The sequence below is a fragment of the Melanerpes formicivorus genome, unplaced genomic scaffold, assembly GCF_026170545.1.
Source record: "Melanerpes formicivorus ecotype bairdi unplaced genomic scaffold, bMelFor1.0.p_v2 SCAF_96, whole genome shotgun sequence".
NCBI classification, from domain to species: domain Eukaryota; kingdom Metazoa; phylum Chordata; class Aves; order Piciformes; family Picidae; genus Melanerpes; species Melanerpes formicivorus.
In genome coordinates this window covers 1,369,288-1,394,087 of record NW_027142448.1, presented here as the reverse complement: position 1 = coordinate 1,394,087, position 24,800 = coordinate 1,369,288, and the positions used below count along the sequence as shown (strand labels likewise).

General features: G+C 50.4%; 1 protein-coding gene across 1 annotated transcript; it reads right to left on the bottom strand.

Annotated features, from left to right (window-relative positions):
• Nucleotides 1–29: 29 nt before the first annotated feature.
• On the bottom strand, nucleotides 30–24,327 carry FKBP4 (FKBP prolyl isomerase 4). The gene is made up of 10 exons (XM_068166074.1): nucleotides 24,125–24,327; nucleotides 19,551–19,695; nucleotides 17,432–17,574; nucleotides 12,833–12,953; nucleotides 12,141–12,297; nucleotides 9,726–9,816; nucleotides 9,305–9,388; nucleotides 8,450–8,635; nucleotides 6,499–6,738; nucleotides 30–687 (listed from the first exon to the last, which is right to left on the bottom strand). Exons 1-10 carry the CDS (start codon nucleotides 24,206–24,208, stop codon nucleotides 589–591), a joined length of 1,350 nt encoding a protein of 449 aa, XP_068022175.1. The 5' UTR covers nucleotides 24,209–24,327; the 3' UTR covers nucleotides 30–588.
• Nucleotides 24,328–24,800: the final 473 nt, after the last annotated feature.

Genomic DNA, 24,800 nt, shown 5'->3' with positions numbered 1-24,800 from the left:
GCAGATTCCAATAAAAACCCCACAGGCAGTTCTGTTTTCTTGAGTTTAATTGCAGCTTTATTACTTAAGCTAGGACTTCACAGTCTTCACCATCAGCAAGTTGCAAACAGGAGGCATACAAGAAAGGATACAACACTTACTGGAAGGACTCCCTACCGAGCAGAAGGGACAGGGCAATGCCAAGGCAGAACTGGGAGCGACAAACTGTTCTCAGGCCTCGTGTGAGGACTCCAGGAAAAGGCCCATTGCTTTAAAGAAGTAAAATTTAGGAAGCAGAACTTGGGATTAAAGTGAGCTGGATCCAAAGAGAGATAAACACCAATGGCAAAATGCAAATAAACCAAGCAAAGTAAATCCAGACAGAACCTGAACAGTAACAGAGGCTGAATGAATAAATAAAGTCCCTAGGATCAAACCAGATTTATGCTGCCACTCAGGTTCTTCAACCAACATAGAACACTGGAACTGACTGTGTGTGGTGGCTTCAGACTCTGCTCCCCTGAAGCCACTGTCCAACCAGGTAGAAAAATAAAGGTCTAATTCACTGGAAATTATTTCATTTACAAAACTAATGGAACAGGGTTTGGTTTATGCTTCTGTGGGAACCTCCGACTTCTCTTCCACGCCGTTCTGCCCGTCTTCCATCTCTGCATCTTCAGTGTGTCTGCTCTGAAGAGTAGCAGCTGACTGAACACAGACAAGAAGAAAACACAGTCCTGTGTTACACAAAGCTGCCAGCACTTGCAACCACCACCACCACAAACAGTACCTGATTTTTCTCTCTGGGATCCCTGGGCTCCCTGCAAGGCTGACTTGGGGCCTTCAGCCAAGACAAAACAACCATTTCTTTGCCTTTTTCCTGCATCTCAGAAATCAGCAGCAGTTTAGAGAAGACTGGGAACAATGCTGGGGTTAGACTGCTGCGAGTCAGAATGAAATGCACATGCTTGCCCCAATGCAGACATTCATTTAGGCAGCTTCTGCACTGAACCAAACTCCATTGGTCTCTATCTCAGCAATTCCCATACCCCACCCCCAACTTGCATGACACACACTCAGACTTGAGACAGTAAAACACTTTTGTTGGACAACTAGTTTCATGAAGAGTGGCTTCAACTGGACAGTAGTCACTTGGATGTCCTTTAAGAGCTTAGCTAATAGTCTAGTCTGACAAGGTGGCTGCTGTTGAAGTCCTCTCCTTGCTGTACCTTCCAGTCCAAATGAAGGGGTGTGGGGAGCAGGCAGCCACGTGGTAAGGGTCTGAGATCAGGTTTTACAGTGGGACACAACCTGCACACTCTGACCTTGCACTCATTTTCAAACTAAGGGAGGCAGAAATGTCTTGTCCTGCTCATCTCACAGTATACTGTGATCTCAAGAGACAGCACAATGAGATTGGTCTTCCACCCGTCAGCCTAGCACCCTAAAGCACCTTATGAAGTGAGATGAGAACCAGGCAGGAGCAAGGAAAGATAAGCACAGTGTTGAGGGAGGGGAATGGAAAGAGATCAGAGGGGGAGAATCTTTAAAGTGTTAAATCAACTTATCTTGAACAAGAAGCTACAGCCCAAGAATGGCTGTGAAACAAGAGCAAGGCCTCCTCTCCACAGAAAATCTGTCAGCTAGCAAACCTGGCCTTCTGGTATCATAGTATCAGTCAGGGTTGGAAGGGACCACAAGGATCATCCAGTTCCAACCCCCCTGCCATGGGCAGGGACACCCCACACTACATCAGCCTGGCCACAGCCTCAGCCAGCCTGGCCTTAAACACCTCCAGGGACAGGGCCTCAACCACCTCCCTGCACAACCCATTCCAGGGCTTCACCACTCTCATGGGGAAGAACTTCCTCCTCACTTCCAGCCTCAATATCCCCACCTCCAGCTTCATTCCATTCCCCCTAGTCCTATCACTCCCTGAGATCCTGAGCAGTCCCTCCCCAGCCTTCCTGTAGCCCCCTTCAGGCAAGGGGAAAAACACCCTCGAGGTTAAAAACTCACACCTCACCTATGTGAGCAAGCCATGAAAAGAACCACTGATGCCAGAGTGGCTGTTGAGCTTCAACAGATGGTAGGCTAGGCAGATATCAGGAGCACAAGCTGCCTTCTCAGACAACATTGTGTAACAAATCCTCTTTCTCCATAACTTAGGGAATTCTCCCACAGCTGCTATCTGAGCTGCAGTAATCATAAATGGATTAGCAGGGAAAGGTTGGGGTTTGTGTTGTTGGTGTTTTGGGTGTGGGGTGGGGTTTTTTGTTTGTTTGGGTTGTGTGTGTGTTGTGTGTTTGGTTTTTCTCTCCCTCCCTTCAAGAAAGTCCCCAGGACTGACCCAGGAGGCAAGAGTCCTTTGTTTGCAGCTCCATATTCCATTAATCTCTTTTCATATAAAACTGCATTTGTTTAAATCAGGGCAGATGGCTCCAAGAGAAACCAATGTGAGCACAGGCACATCAGCAAGATCATCCAACTATTGAGGACAAGGAACTGGAACAGCAGCATCCTGGCCTGTATCTGTGGAGTACTGTGACCAGCAGGACCAGGGAGAGTGACTGTCCCCTGCAGTGGTGAGGAGACATCATGAGCACTGGGTTCAGTTTTGGGGCCCTCACTGAAACATAAGACAGTGATAATGGTGGAAAAGAAAGGCCTTCTTCCAAAAAACCACAACAGACATGGGTCTAGAGCACAGGTCTTAGGAGGGGGAGATGTGGGAACTGGGGTAGTTGCCTGAAGAAAAGGAAAGTAAGGGGAGACCTCTTTGCTCTCTTCTTCCTGCAAGCTGGAGTGAGGTGAGGGAGGGCCAGTCTCTTCTCCCTAGTAAGAAGTGATAGGAAGAGAGGAAATGGCTTCAACTTGTACCAGAGGATGTTTAGATTGAATACTAGGAACAATTTCTTTCCCCAAAGAGTTGTCAAGTGCCAGAGAAGACTGCCCAGGGAAGCGGCTGAGCCACCACCCCTGCAGGTGCTTAGAAGACAGGCAGATGGGGTGCTGAGGGACAGGGCTCAGTGGTGGGCTTGGTAGCATTGGGTTAACAGTTTGACTCTGTGATCTCAAGGGTCTTTTCCAACTTGAGTGAGTGACTCCAAGCTGATTCTTTCCAAAGCAGATGGGAAAGCTGGAACTAAGCATCATTCCTCTGCAGTATCGCAATCGGTCTGCAATACAGGGACCGAGAGCCTGCCCTCTGCCAGGAGCACAGCTCAACCAGCTGCCTCAGGGGCTGAGCTGGACCTTTGGAAGACATAAGGATTGTCCCTTCCATACTTCCCATAGCTTGTTTCAGCTACCCACTTTTCCTCCCCTGCTGTGTACCACACCTCCCACCTAGTGGAGGAAGCCAGAGTCCAAACTGTGCTAGATAAAGGACCCTGCACAGCACAACTGACATCTGGCAACTAAACCCTGCAAGTCCAGAAATGCAGCTGCCCAACAGTGAGCCACTTCTGGCTCAGCTGCAGGACCTTTTATCTTACCAAGATTCTTCATTAGAGTCTGCCAAAAGTGAAGATACTGCCTGGCTATCACAGAATGCACTGGGTTGGAAGAGACTCTCAAAGGTCATCTTGTCCAACCTCCCTATAGTAAGCAGGGACACCTCCAGCTGGATCAGGGTTGCTCAGGGCCCCATCAAGTCAGACCACAAATGCCTCCAGGGATAGGGCCTCCACCACATCTCTAGGCAACGTGTTCCAGTACCTCACCACTCTCACTGTGAGTAACTTTCTCCTTCTGTCTAATCTAAAACTGCCCTGCTCTAGTTTAAAACTGCTGCCCCTTGTCCTAGTGCCACATGCCACATAAATGGTCCCTCCCCAGCTTTCCTGCAGGTCCTCTGCAGATACTGAAATGCTGCTGTAAGGTCTGCCCAGAGCATTCTTTTCTCCAGGCTGAACAGCACCAACTCTCTCAGCCCGTCTTCATAGCAGAGATGCTCCAGCCCTCCTCTGGACCTGCTCTAGCAGGTCCATGTCCTTCTTGTGTTGGGGGCCCCCAGAGCTGGACAAAGTACTCCAGATGAGGTCTCACCGGAGCTGAGTGGCAGAATCATCTCTCTCAATCTACCACATCCCAGGATGTAATCTGCCTTCTGGGCTGCAAGTGCACATTGCTGACTCATGCCCAGCTCCTCACCAACCACTACACCCAAGGACTTTTCTGCAGGGCTACTCTTACCTGTACTGAAATCGAAGGTTACCCCAACCCAGGTGCAGGACTCTGCACTTACTGGACCTCATGAGGTTCTCCTCAGCCCACTGCTCTCTAACCCAGCTAGACAGCATCCCATCATTCAGTCTTATCAATTGCACCCCTCAGCTTGATATAGGAAGTTCTTCCCCATGAGAGTGGTGAAGCCCTGGAATGGGTTGTCCAGGGAGGTGGTTGGGGCCCTGTCCCTGGAAGTGTTTAAGGCCAGGCTGGATGAGCCTGTGGCCAGGCTGATCTAGTGTGGGGTGTCCCTGCCCATGGCAGGGGGGTTGGACCTAGATGATCCTTGTGGTCCCTTCCAACCCTGACTGATACTATGATACCTCCCTGTCCTGTCATTGATACTAACCAGCACTGGTCCTGGTGCTACACACAGCACTATGAAAAAGGAAAGAGTGCTTTCTTCCAGATTCCAACCAGCAGTAAGTGAGGAGTGCTGACCTCAGGCTGCTTTAGCCAGATATGTAACTACAAGCACAAGAGAATCATTGCAGATGTTCAAGTCCAACCATTATTTAACTCTGCCAAGTCTGGTGCTTGGACCATGCCCCTCAGCACACCTCTGAACCTTTTCAACACCTCCAGGGGCTTCAACCACCTTCCTGGGGAGCCTATTCCAGATGTCTGACAACATGTGTGTTGATGTGTTTGCCTACACTTCTCCAGGAGAAGCAGAACCAAATCCACAGAACTATGGCTACTCTTTGCAGGAAAAAAACAACCCTCAACAAGAAATCCTCCCCCTAAAAACCACCAAACAGCAAAACAAGTGACATCCACAACCAAACACCACAAGCAGAACAGCCTGCCCACCCAACCACCCAGCTAGGGGTGGCTGCCCTACACTATGACTACTATGGAGAATGGAATACATCTCCCATTACCTCTAAGGGGCAGGTTGATTCAGATAGGTTTCCTTTTGAAAGGCTAGGGGAGAGAGAGATTTGTGAAGTGTTTCATGGAGGAAACAATGAGTCTCAGCTGCACTGTCAGTGAGGAGAGTGGGCTCCTGCACAGACTCAGTGACACTCATCCACAGGAACTGAGGTACCCAGCCTCTGACAGATTTTCTGTGCATATTCTGGGGTAGGGGGACACAAAGGTCTCTGAAAATGACCTCACAAGATGCAAACACTACTGAGACAATCTGAGTGTGATAGAGATTCCAGGTTTGTCTTGCAAGTTACAAGATCACCTGCTCCTTCTGCACCTTCAAACTTCAGGCTATGTTTTTGGTGGTTCTTGCAGACAACTTTGAGTGCTTCTTGCTAACTCATACAACCTGTGCAGGTAACAGCACATCTTCAAGCACTGCCTTTGTTAGCTGAACTAGTAGGCACTGCTATTCCACTGAAATTTAGTGGGAAAACTATCCCTAGACTAAATAGTGAATTTCTGAGAGTCTGAATTCTGATGCTTCATATCAGCCTGTGACATTTAAGGTGGACAGCATCATCTACATCTTAATGTCTCCAAGAGAAGGTCATGCTCAACACCATCTGTACAACAGACATGTCTCCAGGACATGGGCCACCCAAGCACCAGGAGAGACATTTCTTCAGAATTTCTTTAGCAATACTCTCTTCAAGGTATGATAGTATCAGTCAGGGTTGGAAGGGACCACAAGGATCATCTAGTTCCAACCCCCCTGCCATGGCCAGGGACACCCCACACTACATCAGCCTGGCCACAGCCTCAGCCAGCCTGGCCTTAAACACCTCCAGGGACAGGGCCTCAACTACCTCCCTGGACAACCCATTCCAGGGCTTCACCACTCTCATGGGGAAGAACTTCCTCCTCCCCTCCAGCCTCAATCTCCCCACCTCCAGCTTCATTCCATTCCCCCTAGTCCTATCACTCCTTGAGATCCTGAGCAGTCCCTAACCAGCCTTCTTATAGGCCCCCATCAGATACTGGAAGGCCACAATTAGGTCACCTCTGAGCCTTCTCTTCTCCAGACTGAAGGTAGTTTCTTCAGTGCTTGACTGCTACCATCTCTGCACCCCACTACTTCAATTGCTTTCTGATTAACACTGCTCTGCTGCAAAATCTATTGAAATGAGTCAAAGCATTCTGTGCAATGCTTGGTACTGCCAGTTGTCTTGAGGCCATCTTGTGTGAACATCACTGATTGCTGGCTAGCTCCAGTTTTTCCCCCCACTAGAGGAAGCCACGTGAGTGTCCTCCCACTGTGCTTCTCTGCACCCAAAGGTGAGCTGAACAGCTAAAGGGCTCTTCCCCGCCCGACACGCCGCCACCTCCCCCGGCGTCCTGGAGCGGGGTACTCACCTTTAAGTCTTTGTCTGCAAGCCTTTGGAACATGTTAGCATACATTTTCTTCTCCTTCTCGTGCTGCTCCCGGATTTTTTGCTGACAGGTGACCAGCTGCACTTTGGCAGCTTTGTTGGCTGGATAGAGTTGTATCACTTTCTGGAAGTCTCCCCGGGCCAGCTCGAAGTCGTTGACGGCCAAGTGTGCTTCCCCGCGCCGGAACAGGCCTTTCTCGTTGTTGCTGTCCAGCTCCAGAGCCTGAATCACAACAGACACAGTCACATCCACAGATAGGATTCTTAACATAGTGTACAACCAGAGAACTAGAGACTGCTACAAATTGTCCCTTCTGATGCAGTCTTGATAGGGTTACTAATAACATGAGTGGCTGCAGGAGCAGTAAGCACAAGACTGCTCATTTAGTATACAAGAGGGCCAAGGGCATCCTGGCCTGCAGCAGGAACAGTGTGGCCAGCAGGAGCAGGGAGGTCAGAGGTCACTCTGCCCCTGTATGCTGCACTGCAAGGCCACACCTTGAGTCCTGTGTCCAGTTCTGGGCTCCTCAGATTAGGAAAGATGTTGAGATGTTGGAAGGTGTCCAGAGAAGGGCAACAAAGCTGGGGAGGGGTCTGGAGCACAGCCCTGTGAGGAGAGGCTGAGGGAGCTGGGGTTGCTTAGCCTGGAGGAGGCTCAGGGCAGACCTTATTGCTCTCTACAACTACCTGAAGGGAGGTGTAGCCAGGTGAGGGTTGGTCTCTTTTCCCAGGCAACCAGCACCAGAACAAGAGGACACAGTCTCAAGCTGTGCCAGGGGAGGTTTAGACTGGATGTTAGGAAGAAATTCTTCATAGAGAGAGTGATTGCCCATTGGAATGGGCCGCCCAAGGACATGGTGGAATCACCATCACTGGAGGTGTTCAGGAGACTTGATGGGGTGCTTGGTGCCATGGGTTAGTTGATTAGGTGGTGTTGGATGATAGGTTGAACACCATGATCTTGAAGGTCTCTTCCAACCTGGTCTATTCTATTTGACAGCAAAGCATCAAGTCTGAGACTTAGTCCTGGCTGTTCCAGCTCTTTGAAGGACTTGTGACAACATGACTACCTTCACCACATCCTGGTGCTTGTAGTTTCTAAGTATTTCAGTATTTTCCATGTAGCAGCAAGTTAGGGGAAGACATTCCAAAGACAGCACTTACAAAAGTAACTGATTCGATGCAACACTCAACATCAGCCAGCAATGTTTGCTTGCAGCCCAGAAGGCCAACCATATCCTGGGCTACATCAAAAGAAGTGTGACCAGCAGGATGAGGGAAGTGATTCTCCCTCTCTACTCATGTGAGAGCCCACCAGTGCACTGTCCAGTTTTGCAGCCCCCAACACAAGGAGGATACTGAATTGTTGCTGTGGGTACAGAGAAGGCCACAAAGATGATCAGAGGGCTGGAACACCTTCTCCATGGGGACAGGCTGTGAGAGTTGAGGCTGTTCAGCCAGGAGAAAAGAAGGCATCAGAAGACCTTAAAGCAGCCTTCCAGTACCTGGAGGCAGCCCACAAGAAAGCTGAGTAGTGATAGCACAAGGGGTAATGGCTTTAAGCTGGAAAAGGGTAGATGAGGTATTAGGAAGAAGTTCTTTATTGTGAGGGTGGTGAGACCCTGGAACAAGTGGCCCAGGGATGATGCAGATGCCCCCTCCCCAGAAATGGTCAAGGTCAGTTTGCTGAAGGCCTTGTCCAACCTGGTCTAGTAGAACATGTCCTTACCCATGGCAGAGGGGTTGGAACTAGCTCATCTTTAAGATCCCTTCCAACCCAAGGCATTCTATGATTCACACTGCATATCCAGTACTACCCAGCTGCCAATAAAGGTCAAACACCACCTGGCCTTCTACCCCCTTACACAGTTAAAGCAAGAGATAGAACTGCTAGGTTGCTTGTGGAGCTTAAGAATAAATAAACCCTTTACTACCTTGTTGCAGTTCTCCAAAGCCTGGGAGTATTCCTTCAGTTTGAGATGGCACATAGACAGATTAAGGTGGGCAGCAAGCCTCAAGCTTTTGGCTTTTGTTTCCTCCTCATCAGAGAGTCCTGATTCATGCTCCAGCCATGACACAATCTTCTTATACTGTAAGGCTGCCAGTTTGTACTTCCCCTCCTGTAATAAATGTTGTTCAATTAGCACACAGATCATCCTACCTCCCTCTCACCCCTTACACTTACCTTGAGCAACAGGCTGAAAATAACTTCTATTGTCAAAAATATACTACTCCTGAAAGCCATCCCTGCTTAGGAGCAGAAAACAGTTCAGGCATATTCACTGGCTCCCCCATTAGAGCTAGGGGTCTAGGACAGCACTGATACTCCACTCTCCCACCTTGTATTCAATTTGTGATACAGAACAAGGAAGACAGGGCTTTTTCAAGACAGCACAACTATTGCTGTGCCATGGAGATAATGACTTAGCCTACTTTCAGCTGCTCACTTTGAGCCAGCTTCTCCACACATTTCTACCCACATGAGCATTGCTCCTTCACAGCACTACCCCAGAACAAGAACTTAAATACTGTGACCTTATTGCTATGCAATGTATGCCTCAATTACCTGTAGATACAGCAAACAGCTCTGACAGAGCTCTCTGCAGAGTTAATTCTTTGCACAGACTAACTGTAAGGCCTTCCCCACCCCTCCAAAGCCACCTTTCCCTCCAGTCCTCCCTGGAAAGCATGGCAGAGACTGCCACAACCACTACTCTGAAATGACATACATCTTTAGCAGCCTATGACAAGGATGGACTAAGAGATACTACTGGGGACTGTTAATTTACCTTGAAGTACTGAGTGCCTCTCTCCTTCACAATGCTGCTTTGTTCCAGCTTTTCATCTGTGTTCATTTCCCAGGACTCCTTAGCCTAGCCAAACAGGAACAGTTCAAGACAATGAAACTCCTGAGGAAACCAAGTGGCTATGCTTCTTCCCACTAACAGGGGAGTAGAGACTGGTTTGGGACAGCAGTTTTGCACTGCTTTCAGGAAACTGGGTAAGAGCAGGAGTGATAGTGATGGCAACAAACAGGGACACAGTAAGAATGAGGGTAAATTCAGCCAAGATCTCCCCTTCTGTCATTCTCCATGATAACAGTGGCTGCCCTATGTCAGATCAATGTTCAAGGATTTCAGTGTTTAAGCTGCATGTCCCCTTCTTCCCCCACCTCCCAATTTCTTTGGGACTTCCATCTGTGGCTCCTACCTTCTCAAAGCTTTTGAGTTTCACTTCGTATTGTAGCTCAGCATCTGGAGGAATCTGGAATTTCTCCTTCCCAGCACTTCCAAAACCATAGCTGTAAGATTGGGGAGGAACAAAGAAAAAAGAACCAAGAGCTCAAAAACTATCCCTCCAGCCATATTTGCTACATAGGAAGCTGGAGGCAAAACCCCCATGCAAATCTAGAATGCCTGTACACTGTTATTACAAGACCTACCAGCTTGAAGAACTCTGGGTTCTACTATAAAATCAGTAAGCACAAGGTTTTAATGCTGCTCATCTCCAACTTATCCTTTCTATTCTTTCCTATTCTTTTCATCTTACGTGAAGGAAAAGCCAAGTTCTTTCCATCAAGGGAAAAAACTTCCAACTTACACACATCTTACAGTCATGGTCTGAAACCACACCACATCCTGGTCTCCAGGCTGGTGACACATGGGTGTGATGGGTGACCACTAGATGGATAAGGAACTGCCTTGATGGCTGCACCCAAAGAGTGGCTGTCAATGGCTCCATGTCCCAGGGGAGGCCAGGGACAAGCAGAGTCCCTCAGGGATCAGTCCTGGGACCAGGCTTGTTCAACATCTTTGTGGGTGCCATGGACAGTGGCACTGAGTGCACCCTCAGCAGGTTTGCTGATGACACCAAGCTGTGTGGTGCAGCAGACAGCTGGAGGGAAGGGATCCATCCAGAGGGACCTGGACAGGCTGGAGAGGTGGGCACAAGCCAACCTCATGAGCTTCACCAAGAGCAAGGGCAGGGTCCTGCAGCTGGGTGGAGGCAATCCCAGGCACAAATGCAGGCTGGGCAGGGACTGGCTGGAAAGCAGCCCTGAGGAGAGAGACTTGGGGGTGCTGGTGGAGGAGAAGCTCACCAGGAGCTCTCAGTGTGCACTTGCAGCCCAGAAAGCCAATCAGATCCTGGGCTGCAGCAGGAGAAGTGTGGCCAGCAGGGCAAGGGAGGTGATTCTCCCCCTCTGCTCAGCTCTGCTGAGACCCCACCTGGAGTTCTGCCTCCAGTTCTGGAGCCCCTATTGCAAGAGGGATCTGGAGGTGCTGGAAGGTGTCCAGAGAAGGGCCAGGAGGATGAGCAGAGCAGCTCTCTGTGAGGACAGACTGAAGGAGTTGGGGCTGTTCAGTCTGGAGAAGAGAAGGCTCCCAGGTGACCTCATTGTGGCCTTCCAGTATCTGAAGGGGCCTACAGGAAGGCTGGGGAGGGACTGCTCAGGATCTCAGGGAGTGATAGGACTAGGGGGAATGGAATGAAGCTGGAGGTGGGGAGATTGAAGCTGGAGGTGAGGAGGAAGTTCTTCCCCATGAGAGTGGTGAAGCCCTGGAATGGGTTGTCCAGGGAGGTGGTTGGGGCCCTGTCCCTGGAGGTGTTTAAGGCCAGGCTGGATGAGGCTGTGGCCAGGCTGATGTAGTGTGGGGTGTCCCTGCCCATGGCAGGGGGGTTGGAACTAGATGATCCTTGTGGTCCCTTCCAACCCTGACTATGAAACTGGCTGTTTCCTTCAGAGCACCTGTATTTTACTGCTATGGTCAGGAAAGCAGGGAGCACTGTAAATACAGATTAAGTGAACAGCTGCACACTTAAGACACTGCCTACCAGCTTACTGATCAGTGAATGACTACAGAAAGGCTCTGCTACTCCAAGAAGCTGCATATTAGCAGCAATATCCTCAAGACCAGATGGCTTTGCTTTCTTTTCCCATTGGGTTTAGTTCCAAAAACTTAAAGTCTGAAAACATAGTTTTGGGCAGACAATCAGTGCAAGCTCCACTTGTTTCAGACATTCTCACTGGGAAGAGAAATTCTTATCTCCAAGTCACAATACTGGGCAGTCATATGTCTCAGAGAGTTGTCATAATGGTCCAAGATTTGGATGCAGCTTTGCCTTGTGTCTCACAAGATTATCTTTAAATTCTATTCCAAAAAGCTCTCACAACTCCAGGGAACATTTTCTACTGACAAAGGATTTCTTTCCAGTGTTAATAACCATATCACCTGAAGTCTAGCCATCTGGTAACAACAGGGCTGCTGAGAAGACTCATGAGCTCTTTTCCTATAGTGAGGCTGTTATTTAGGTATCTCCCTAGGTACTTCTTTACCTTAGGTTGTTGTGGTTCCTCTTAATAAAGCAATACTTGCACAGAGAGTAACAGTACTTTTATCTAACATTCATCAAGATCAGAGCATGAAGTAAGTATGTTTAGGAGTGCTACTACTTCAGAACCAAGTGGCAAAGCAATCTGAGCTTTGTACATCTCCCTCACAACTTTTGGGGCTGATCAAGTTTTCACCACGGCACAGAACAAAGCCAAAGTACACCATCACCAAACACTTTGCTCTTGCCAGATGCTTAGTTTAAGCTTTTCAAGTAACAAAAGAGGCAGCATACTTGGGTTTGAGATAGAACACAGACTCCTCTGATTTCTCCATTTTTTGGATTGCTTTCTCCAGACCATGGGGAATATCATAGTCGTCACCTTCTCCGATCTCAAACTGCAGCTCCCGCCTGTCAAACACGCGGTCTCCACACCGGCCTTCAAGCTGGACTGGTGACAAAGACAACACCAACAGAACAACCAGAGGAAAAATCAGAAGACACCCATGGATGAGAATGGCAGCACAGATAAAGCAAGCAGTAGGAAAGCCTCTTCCTAAATAGCCTCTCCACAGCTACCTATGCAGGGTGGCTACTGGCAGCAAAAACACTTCTGCTGCTAAGCTTAACAAACCCTCCTGGCCTTGTTCATTTATGTTTGTGGGGTTTGTTTGGGCTTTATTCCCTCTCACTCCCATGTCAGAACTATATCCCCCTCTTGCTCCTCAGCAAATGGAAAAAGTGTGTTAGTAGTCTCCCTTTTGTGCTCAGGTAAACATGTTCTCAGATGCAGCACCTCTGGAGAACACAGTTGCTGCTTGAGAAGAAAAGCCTTCCTAGAGATCAGAGAATGAAAGCTGAATGCAGCTTGTTAAATTGGCAGAGGGGAAAAGAAAAGCCCTGTCACAGCAAGAAGTTGTAGATCAGGAAAAACATTCTGCCCTCCCACATGGCAAGCCTCTTTACTCTTTGTGTGACATACTTACTCTCTACAAGTGCACCCTCATTGGGCTTGGAGTAGCCTTCCCCTTTTTTATGGATTCTCCGGATGATGCCACCGTCTTCATCATCAGTCAGGTCCTCCCCCTTGAACTCAAAAAGTTCTATCTGTGGAGGGAAGGGGGTGCATTTATTCTCATCACATCCAATCAGTATGTCACAGATTCTGTTCTACAGAGATCTCTGAAACTGGAGGTGTTGAGGGAGCCAGGACCAGTTCCTATCCTGCAGGACACTACGCTGCGTGCAGCAGATGCTGGATGAGGAGTTTCACATCGTATTCAAGCCTGTATGGCTGGTTTCCCTCTGCAATATTGGGTCTCCCAATGCTGCAAATCAGATACTTTAACTGAAAGGCCTGTGAACCTGGCTTGTGAATAAAGCTTACATGAGCCATGATGCTCAGCAGCTACAGCAAGATGAAGACACTACTGGCCTCTTTCACAGCACTTCTGCAGGCAGGCTACAGGGATGGATAGTGGGTTTTGGAGTCAAGGTTTTGTTTGATTTCTTCATATGATGGAAAATCCTTTCTGAGGGTGTTAAGCCTTGAAGAACATGCTCTCAGCTACCACTCTGCAGTGCCACCACACTGAGCAGAACCTGTCACATCCTTACTCTACAGTCAAGCTGTATTACTGGTAGCGTCACTGCATCCAACATCTAGGGAGGTTTGGAAGTAATGCAAGGACAAAAGGAGGAGGAAAATTAAAGATGCAGTTCTTATGCTAAAAATCTGATTAGACCCTTCATTCCATCTAGGGTCAAATTCAGATCAACCTTAGAGTGCTTGGAATGGAGCCCATTTTTACCATGTTGGGGAAAAAACTGGCTGGGACAGATGCGCCCAGAGAGCTGTGGTGAACAGAGTTAAATCCGGTTAGAGGCCACTCACAGGTGGTGCTCCCCAGGGCTGAGTCTTGCTTAACATCTTTATCAATCCTCTGGATGAGAGGGGATCGAGTGCTCCCTCAGTAACTCTGTGGATGACACTGCAACAGGCAGCAGTGTTGATCTGCTCTGGTAGGAAAGCTCTGCAGAGGGACCTGGACAGGCTGCATCAGTGGTCTACTCTAGTCATGAGGTCTGTGGTGACAGGTTGGACTCGATGATCTTTGAGGTCTCTTCCAACCTTAGGAATGCTGACTACAGTAGTAGGCCAAGAACAATTGTGTGAGGTTTTACAAAGCCAAGTGCTAGGTCCTGCAATTGGGGTACAATCAATCACACACAACAGTCCAGCCTTGAAACAGAGACTGGAAAGCTGCCCAGCAGTGAGAGACCTGGGGTGCAGGCTGACATCTGGCTAATACATGCCAGTAGTGTGTTCCTGCCTTAGGAAAAATGTGTGAACACCAGGACCAGGGATGTCATTGTCCCCCAGACTCATCACTGTCGAGGACACAGCTCAAGTATTGCAGTCAGTTACGGGGGCCTCGCTACAAAGACATCAGGGTGCTGGAACAGGTCCAGAAAGGCAAAGCAGCTGGGGAAGGGTCTGGAGAACAGGTCTCATGAGGAGCAGCTGATGGAACTGGGGCTGTCTAGTCTGAAGAAAAGGAGGCTGAGGGGAGACCTTCTCCTTCAATGACCACCTGAAAGGAGGCTGGACCAAGGTGAGGATTGGTCTTGCCTCCCAAACAACAAGTGACAGGACACCAGAACAAGGGGACACAGTCTCAAGCTGTGCCAGGGGAGGTTTAGACTCGAGGTGAGGAGGAAGTTCTTCACCGAGCGAGTCATTCGTCATTGGAATGTGCTGCCCAGGGAGGTGGTGGAGTCATCGACCCTGGAGGTGTTCAGGAGGGGATTGGATGTGGCACTCGGTATCATAGTATCAGTCAGGGTTGGAAGGGACCACAAGGATCATCTAGTTCCAACCCCCCTGCCATGGGCAGGGACACCCCACACTACATCAGCCTGGCCACAGCCTCATCCAGCCTGGCCTTAAACACCTCCAGGGACAGGGCCCCAACCACCTCCCTGCACAACCCATTCCAGGGCTTCACCACTCTCATGGGGAAGAACTTCCTCCTCACCTCCAGCCTCAATCTCCCCACCTCCAGCTTCATTCCATTCCCCCTAGTCCTATCACTCCCTGAGATCCTGAGCAGTCCCTCCCCAGCCTTCCTGCAGGCCCCCTACAGATACTGGAAGGCCACAATGAGGTCACCTGGGAGCCTTCTCTTCTGCAGACTGAACAGCCCCAACTCCTTCAGTCTGTCCTCATAGGACATGGAGCCATGGTCTAGTCATGGGGTCTGTGGTGACAGGTTGGACTCTATGATCCTCGAGGTCCTTTCCAACCTAAGTTATACTGTGATACTGTGGCAAAAGGAAATAGCCTTCAGCTGCACCAGGGGAGATTTAGGTTGGCTGTAAGAGAAATCTTCCTGACATAAAGGGTTCTAAAACACTGGAATAGGCTCCCTAGGGAGGTGGTTGAATCCCCATCTCTAGAGAGCTTGAAAAACTTTGGGGATGTGGTCCTGAGGAACACAGCAGTCAGTAATGGCTGATCTTGACACTTTTGAAGTCTTTTCCAACCAAACCAATTCTGATTCTGTGATTTTATGAAGTTCATCTCTGAGGAGACCAACTGTCCATGTGGATTGTAAATCCAGTGTTACCCAGACACCAATCTCAACACTGCTATGCATCACAGGGACCAAGAGCCTATGATGATGACTGAGCAACATGGTTTGGATCCAGAGAGACACTTTGCTAATCCCTAAGCACCCTGAATTTGAACTGTTCTTACAGTGCTTTCAGGCCTCTCAGAACAGCTCATAGCTGCAGGGCTGCTCAAACACACTTTGTACTGTGGCAGCTCATACAGGGTGGCTGCCACTTCTGCCTTCCAGATAGCTCATAAAAGATTGTGTTAATGTTGCAAAGAAAACAAGATACAGAGAGTTATCAGCAAGGCCATGAAACGCTCTGTGGTTGGAAATGTTGTAACATTTAACACAAATGTTCATTACTCAGAGTCCCACAAAGTGCCAAAAGGATTAAACACTTCTTCAACTACTTCAGAGTCCACCACAGGGACAGTCCACTCTCCCAGCCTGTGCTCTCCACAGTCAATCACTCCCTAACTGCAAAATTAAAATCACCACTGGACACATCAAGCACTTTAAGACTCCAAGAGAAGGGCCACTGCTGGTCAGCAGCAGCCAGCCTGGACGCTGTGCTCTGCCCACATTGCCCTAACTGACCATGCTTTTCACTTCAGAAACCCCAGCATTCCTGTTTTAAAAGGGCATCACAGTATCACAGTATAACCAAGGTTGGAAAGGACCTCGAGGATCATCGAGTCCAACCTATCAACACAGACCTCATGACTAAACCATGGCACCAAGTGCCACATCCAATCCCCTCTTGAACACCTCCAGGGATGGGGACTCCACCACCTCCCTGGGCAGCACATTCCAATGGCTAACAACTCTCTCAGTGAAGAACTTTCTCCCCACCTCCAGCCTAAACTTCCCCTGGCACAGCTTGAGAATGTGTCCTCTTGTTCTGGTGCTGGTTGCCTGGGAGAAGAGACCAACCCCCACCTGGCTACAACCTCTCTTCAGGTAGTTGTAGAGAGCAATGAGGTCTCCCCTGAGCCTCCTCTTCTCCAGGCTAAGCAACACCAGCTCCCTCAGCCTCTCCTCACAGGGCTGTGCTCAAGGCCTCTCCCCAGCCTTGTTGCCCTTCTCTGGACACCTTCAAGTCTCTCAATGTCCTTCTTAAACTGAGGGGCCCAGAACTGGACACAGGACTCAAGGTGTGGCCTAACCAATGCAGAGTACAGGGGCACAATGACTTCCCTGCTCCTGCTGGCCACACTGTTCCTAATGCAGGCCAGGATGCCATTGGCCCTCTTGGCCACCTGGGCACACTGCTGGCTCATGTTCAGGCAGCTGTCAATCAGCACCCCCAGCTCCCTCTCTGCCTGGCTGCTCTCAGCCACTCTGACCCCAGCCTGTAGCTCTACATGGGGTTGTTGTGGCTAAAGTGCAGCCCCTGGCACTTGGACTTGTTGAATGCCATCCTGTTGGACTCTGCCCATCTGTCCAGTCGGTCAAGGTCCCTCTGCAAAGCCCTTCTGCCCTCTAACTGACCAACATCTGCTCCAAGCTTGGTGTCATCTGCAAACTTGCTGATGACTGACTCAATGCCCTCATCCAGATCATCAATGAAGATGTTAAAGAGGATGGGGCCCAGCACTGATCCCTGGGGCACACCACTGGAGCCTGGCTGCCAGCTGGCTGTGGCACCATTCACCACCACTCTCTGGGCTCAGCCTCCAGCCAGTTCCTAACCCAGCTCAGAGTGCTGCTGTCCAAGCCAGAGGCTGACAGCTTAGCCAGCAGTTTGCTGTGGGGGATGGTGTCAAAGGCCTTGCTGAAGTCCAGGCAGACCACATCCACAGCCTGCCCCACATCCACCAGGCAGTCACCTGATCATAGAAGGAGATCAGGTTGGAGAGGCAGGACCTGCCCTTCCTAAATCCATGTTGGCTGGACCATTCCATACAGTGAAACTGGGCTTTTCTTTTGCAAGCATACATTTCCAGTTTCTCTGATGTGACTTACCTCAAAGATCAGTGTGGCATTGGGAGGGATCTTCGGGGGGCTGCCAGCGGAGCCGTAGGCGTACTCGGGTTTACACGTGATCCGACAGATCTCACCCACCTTCATCGTTGCCACAGCAATGTCCCATGCTTTGATCACCTCACCTGTGCAAGTCAAAGTGCAATCACATGGCTGTTAGGCATACAGGGAAGGGGTCAGCAGCTGAGAAACTGAACATCCTCACTTCAGGTATACAAAAGCTAAGGCAGAGCAGCAATAGTGAAGACCAAGTCCAGTCCTATTCAACACCTTCATTAAGGACCTGGATTAAAGGAAGATGCAAAACTGGGAGGGTTGGCTGACACACCACCAGGCTGCACTGCTGTTGAAACAGACCCAAACAGGCTTTAGAATTAGGCAGAGGTGAACCTCACAAAGTTTGGCAAGTGGAGAGTCCTGTACATGGGGAACAATAACTCCATGCACCAGTACCGGCTACCTGCAACGCAGCTCTGGAGAGAAGGACCTGGGGGTACTGGTGGACAAGTTCACCAAGAGCCAGCAGCATGCTCTTGAGGCCAAGAAGGCAAATGGTCTGCATTAGAAGTGTGGGAAGCAGGCTGAGGGAGGGTCCCCTCTGCCCTGGTGAGGCCTCATTTGGAGTACTGTATGCAGTTCAGTCTCCCCAGTTCAAGAGACAGGGAGAGAGTCCAGTGGGGGGCCATGAAGATTGCTAAGGGAGTGGATCACCTCCAGAGACAGCTGGGGCTCTCTAGCTTGGGGAAGAGCAGGCACAGGGGAGCTTAACAACATGCATGAATATTTAAAGGGCAGGTGCCAAGAGAATGAGGCTGGGCTCTTTGCAGTGGTGTCCAGTGACAGGGCAACAGGCAACAGCTCAACCTAAACCTTTAAGTAAAGGCTTTACTTTGAGGATGCCAGAGCAGTGGACTGGGCTACCCACAGTTGTGAAGTCTCCTTCCTTTGAAGACTTTCAAAACTCACCTGGACATGGCCCTGTGCAACCTGGTCTAGACAAACATGCTTTGGCAGAGGGGTTGAACTAGAGGATTCCCCCAAGGTGCCTTTCAACCCCTATCAGTCTGCAACTGTAGGTACACCAATTGCTTCCTGTCCTCACTTCCTTGCCTATTAGAGAATCCAAATCATGTGAACACAGACACATGCTGAAACACTTGCCACAATCTCAAGAGTGAGGAAATAAACACTCCCAAGAAGAAGGTCTTAGGGCAAGGGATTGCTTGCTTATATTTGAATCCAATCCAACAGCCTTTTCTCTCTGTACTTTATCAATTGGCAAAGAGTGGCATGAGTGGTAACTAGAAGTTACATGCACTTGCAACAAAGAGGAAAACAGGAGTAGCAGTACTCCTTCCAAAGCCAAAAGTGAACAGAAAAATGGAACCTCAGCAACAAAATCCTCTCTCTTACTCAAGTTCTCTGTGCTGCTCCTCTCAACTCAATCAAGCAGGCCTTCTGTCAGTCTTGTATTATTAATAGGCATGCTCCACATCCTCTCAATTTTCACTACACTGCAGAATGGATCAAAAAAAAGAAGGGGGGGAGGGCAAGGAATTGCCAGGGAAAGCTTGGACTGGGTAATCAGATTTGATGGAACAAAGATGTTTGGATTTTTGCATTCTGAAAGGCTGTGAAACCTGATAGGTGCACTACTTCAAGATTCACATTTGGGTTCATTTGTAAACTTAGGGAAAGAGGGGGCACGTTTCATCAGGCTGCAGCTGCCCTGCACACCCTGTACCAGTGCCTGGTCACAATTAAACACTCCTGAGCTGGAGTCTTTGCCAAAAGGAACCAAGCAACAAAATGCAAATCCTGGCTGTGGATCCACCCTTTATCGCTATGCTTCAGGGCAAACTTGCTCCCCTGGAGCGATCTGCATGAGGCCAGTAAGCTCAGCAAGCCTCCTCAAGTGGCTACACGGTTTTGTCATTCAGAAAGCACTCTCAAAGTCATTCTGACCAGACCACTCTGAAAAGAAACCTCAAGCGATGAAAACCAGTTTAAATGGCAACTTGAACATGCAAAGGAGCCACAGGCAAGGGAATCCCCTCTTGATTATTACCACAACCAATCAAGGGCAAGCACAAGATATTACCTTTCCCCAAGTCAAAGGAAAATTTGTCTCTCCTGTCCAGACTGGAGTCGAATTTTGTGCCATCAAGAAGCCATCCTGTGTAATGGACAGTCACCTTATCACCAATCATTGGAGACTCAGTCCCACTGCCTTCTCTCTTGACAACCTGAGGAAAACAGTAAACACCACTAAGATGATGGAAACTAAATGCCCACAGGGCATCAACTCCAGTCACTCAGATGCACGTGTTACCTGCAGCAGATGGTCTGCAGGTCGACTTCAGCTATCTGAAAATGGACTACTTTCATACAGATGAGCAGTGCTGCCAATGCAGAAACCTCAAGATGGCTCTGCTGTGATACAGAACTTCATTGGCAAGAGTTTGCAACGGCTTAAGAGATCTGGCCAGGCCACACCTTGAGTCCTGTGTCCAGTTCTGGGCCCCTCAGTTTAGGAAAGATGTTGAGTTGCTGGAAGGTGTCCAGAGAAGGGCAACAAAGCTGGGGAGGGGTCTGGAGCACAGCCCTGTGAGGAGAGGCTGAGGGAGCTGGGGTTGCTTAGCCTAGAGGAGGCTCAGGGGAGACCTTCTTGCTCTCTACAACTCCCTAAAGGGAGGTTGTAGCCAGGAAGGGGTTGGTCTCTTCTCCCAGGCAAGCAGCACCAGAACAAAAGGACACAGTCTCAGGCTGTGCCAGGGGAGGTTTAGGCTGGATGTTAGGAAGAAGTTCTTCCCAGAAAGAGAGATTGGCCATTGGAATGTGCTGCCCAGGGAGGTGGTGGAGTCACCATCACTGGAGGTGTTTAGGAGGAGACTGGGTGAGGCACTTGGTGCCATGGGTTAGTTGATTAGATGGTGCTGGATGATAGGTTGGACTTGATGATCTTGAAGGTCTTTTCCAACCTGGTTAATTCTATTCATAGTATCATAGTATCAGTCAGGGTTGGAAGGGACCACAAGGATCATCTAGTTCCAACCCCCCTGCCATGGGCAGGGACACCCCACACTACATCAGCCTGGCCACAGCCTCACCCAGCCTGGCCTTAAACACCTCCAGGGACAGGGCCCCAACCACCTCCCTGGACAACCCATTCCAGGGCTTCACCACTCTCATGGGGAAGAACTTCCTCCTCCCCTCCAGCCTCAATCTCCCCACCTCCAGCTTCATTCCATTCCCCCTAGTCCTATCACTCCCTGAGATCCTGAGCAGTCCCTCCCCAGCCTTCTTGTAGCCCCCTTCAGATCCTGGAAGGCCACAATGAGGTCCCTCTCTGCATCTGTAGTTAGCAGTGTCACTTACCTTTCCTCAAATGATTTCAAACGTGCTTGAAACTCAGGTAAAAATCAGGCAGGGCTTGGGGTTGTTTGGGGTTTTTGTTTGTTTTGGTTTTGTTGTTGTTATTTTGTTTGGGTTTTTTTGCCTTTTCAGGTACTTTCCTCAACACCAATCATCACCTCCAAGTTCAGGCAAGACATTTAAACAAGAGAACAAGCTAGGTCTTCCCATGCAGTCTGTTCTAACGTGATCCAAGTTTACTGAAGTTAAACCAGTTTAAGACAGGTAACAGAATCACGTCTTGGTGCAGGTTAGTTCTAGCAGCCAATGCTGTAAGGCTTACAAATTACTACTGCACTAATTTTGCCTCCCCACAACTGACAGAGATTCCCAGCACTCTGCTTTCACATACAGCTGCAAGGTTCTGGTTTTCTCCAAGGGGTTCCCCAGCCCAGATAGCACAACTGGGATCAACTAAATCTACACTATATAACAAGCAAGAGCAGCCAATCTCTCTGGATTTGTTTGAAATGGGTATGAAAACAGAACAGTACTGACACAGCTCATACAGCAGAGATAGGAAGCCTTGTCCAGAACAAGACTGCTCAGTTCAGATTGAGTTTTCTCCATCACTGATTGAAACCATGTAACTCAAAGCCCAAGCTAAGCAGAAGGCAAGAGTGATGGCAAACACACTGTTCATACCAGAGACATGTTTGTTCAAGGGCAGTCATACAGAAGTATGGATTGCTGTTCCTCCTTTAAAAACCAAGGTATAAAAGTGTCACATTCCTATACCTATCATTTTTTTACTGAAGGAAGCACACCCTTACAAATCGCCTTCCCAGATTCCAACTTGCAACCAACCGACCGCTGTCCATCTCCTACTCTGCTTTCCACCATCCCTGCAACCCACTGAAATGCTAGCACCCAAAGCTGAGGCATCAGACAGCTTCTGTCAGGCTCTCAAGTTTAAAGCACGTGCTTGGATGCACAGAAGAAAGAACAGAAGCAGGGAAAAGAGGAAAACAATACTACCTGATCAGAGAGCAAAGGGATGCCTGCCCTCACACAGCACACCATCCTCCTGCCCTCCACCACCTCGGTGCCACAGCACTTCTTAGCGCCACAGACCTAACTGTCTGATTTCTTCCCCAAGAACAGCAAAAACTCAAGCAACCACTCTCACACAGATAAGGGAACAAAGACATAAAAACCCCAGCGTGAATCTAATCATTAACCTAAACTACAGCATGCTTCCATGTAAAAAGCCCTGCAACTAAACAAGCCGTTTTAGTGCAGCCAATGTGAACCCAGTTTGGCACAACCACATTCAATGGACACAAGTTTCACCACACGCCCTGTCTTAGCAGTGCTACACCAAGCTGTCCCATGTGAAAGGAACTAAGACCTCAATTTTGGTGTTTATACAATATTGTTCTTTTGCCTTTATGTCAAGAAATTCAAGTTTCAAGTCTTTCACACACTCCACATGGCAACACTGCTCCCCACCGGCTTTGTACCTCCCTTTCAGACGCAGAAAGCTGATTTTTCTCTTCCTACTGTGACTGCAAAGATTTCTGTATCTAAACTTAAAACAGTGCAAGAACACTGGGCTAGAATACCAGGTAAGCAAAACAAACCAACCCCTCTGGACGCTATTCTGATACAAAGCTAACCAACACATTTAAAAGCCTCCTGGCAACAGCTCAGTGATACCAGTACAAAACTGGTGCAGATTAGTTCAGAGCTAAACCCTTGATTTCAACCCCTGATTTCTGCACTCTGACAATTACTAGGGGGAAATCCATGGAGGCTGGACTTCATGACCTCCATTTTTCTGCTTTATCAATTTACAACCTCACAGTGTTTGAGTTTTTCACAACCACAGCTCTTCAGCAAATATTTTCTCTTCCCCCCTCCTTTAACAAAAAGCCAAACAAAAAACCCAACCCAGCAAACAAAACCCACAGCAAAACCAAAACAATAACAACGAAAACCCAAAGGACAACAAGCAGCTCCGGCTTCTCCATCGTCAGAAGGCGGGCACCGCAGTGAACGGGCAGAGATCCGCTGCCTTTCACCATACTCAGGGATCTGAGATGTGGGAGACTGGCAGACGGCTTCTGAGCAGCCATGCAGACGAAAACTCTAAGACTGCACTGCGTGCAAAGCATTGATACTCTCTCCATAGCACGTTAGGGGAAAGCAGAATCCAGAAGCCAGCCACACATCTCCAATCCGGCCCCCAACAGCCCTCCAGAACTGCTGGCAATGCCTCTAGGGCAAAGCCACAATTTAAAGGCAGAAGGCTCCAGAATTTTGTTTGATGTGGTGCTTCCTTTACTCTTAACCAGTTAACGCTGAAATTTTATCGTGACTATAAAAGCATCTTCGCTGAAGTTTTTAAGCGACTACAGAAGTTTCTAGAGATGCGGGAATAGGAAATAAGCGATGGAGGAAGTTGGCGTAACTCCTCACAGTGTAAATTCTGCCTCCTTTATCAACTGGTCTCTCAGTACAAAGCAGCGAGGCCAGTCTGCCGGCATGCTCCCTACAGGGCAGAAACCCAGACTGCTGCCGTGGCCGGCCCTCACCTGCAGGCTGTTAGTGTCTAGTTTGCCCACGGAAGCTGAGCGCAGGGGCAGCCCTTGGGGCTCCCGCCGCCGGGCTGCATTTCCATCAGGCCCACGTGTCCGACACACCATCTCAGGTCTGCAGGAGCGCCCCAGCCAAGATGGAGAGCCCCACTCTCGCTCTCAAAGCCGGGCCAGGGCAAGAGAAGGCGGCACTGCCCGCCCCGGCCGTGCAGCCCGGCGCAAGGCGCCCTGCCCAGGCACCATCTGTAACTCCCAGTCCCCGAACACGTGCTGCGGGCTGGGGCCGGGGCGGCGGGCCGGGATCCCCCCGCAGCTAACACTCTGGGCAGCCACCGCACCCCGCCGCCCAGGCGGGGCTCCCGGCCCGGCCGTGCCCCCGGCAAAGAGCTTGCACGCAGCGAGAAACGTCTCTGCCCTCCGCAGGCCTCTGCAGCCCCGAGGCTTGCCGGCGGGCAGCAGGGGCTGCAGCCTGCCCGGGGTGAGGGGCGGGGGGCAAAGGGGGAACCGGCGGCACCCCCCGTCCTCCGCGGGAGCCTGCCGAGCGGGGGCGGCCCGCTGACGGCCTGGCCCCCTGTCCCCTCAGGACGAAACGCGCCCCGGCGACAGCCCAGCACCCGCGGGCAGGCGAGGAGGGTCGGACCCTCCATCAGCGGCGCCGGGACCCCCGAACCTGTGCCGGCGGGGTGGGGAAGGGGAGCGGCCTCTCTCAGCCGCCCCGTACCTTTAAGACGCCTTCATCGCGCTTGGGGGTGATGTCCACCCCCTCCAAGGCAGCCCCATCGTCTTTCATCTCCTCCGCCGTCATGCCGCCTGCCGCTGCCACAGCTGCGCAGGGAAAGGCCGCCCCGGGTGACGCTCGGCACCGGCCTGGCCGCGCTCTGCTGCTCGGCGCTGCGCTGCGCCTGCGGCTCCCAGCAGCGGGGGCAGGAACTGCGCGCCTCCTGCCTTCGCCGCAGCGCCGACCCCCCGTTGGCGGGGAGGAGGAAGGGGAGGGGAGAGGGAGGGCCCCAGAAGTTTCTAGAGGCGGCTGGGTTGCCGCAAAGCGCTCGGCCTATGCCAGAGGCAGGAGTGAAAGTGCGCATCGCCCGCGGGGGGAGGAGAGCCCGTCACTGGCCGAGGGGGGAGCTGGGCTACACGCCGGGTGGCCAGGGCTACGGGAAGGAGAAAGAAAGAAAGGTTTATGGAGGAGCGGAGGCGGAGGCGCGGGGCAGGTGCGCCCGGCTGTGCGGGGAGGAGCCAGCGCCGCTGCCCTCAGAGGCGAGCCGGTCCTGCCGTGCCTCAGCCGCGCGTTGCTGATGCCTGGCGTGGTTTGCACCTACCGCCGGCGTGTGGGCTCTTGCGGGAGTGGTCGTAGCAAAGGGCACGGGAGCAGCCTGCCCGCAGCGAGCCTACGCCCC

Excerpts from the sequence above, each read along its gene's own strand:
- FKBP4 (XM_068166074.1), bottom strand. The coding sequence starts at position 24,208 with ATGACGGCGGAGGAGATGAAAGACGATGGGGCTGCCTTGGAGGGGGTG. Across the intron at positions 9,389-9,725 it reads AACTCAAAAGCTTTGAGAAG|GCTAAGGAGTCCTGGGAAAT; the intron begins GTAGGAGCCACA and ends CTGTTTGGCTAG. Across the intron at positions 688-6,498 it reads TTGCAGACAAAGACTTAAAG|TCAGCTGCTACTCTTCAGAG; the intron begins GTGAGTACCCCG and ends GTCTGTGTTCAG.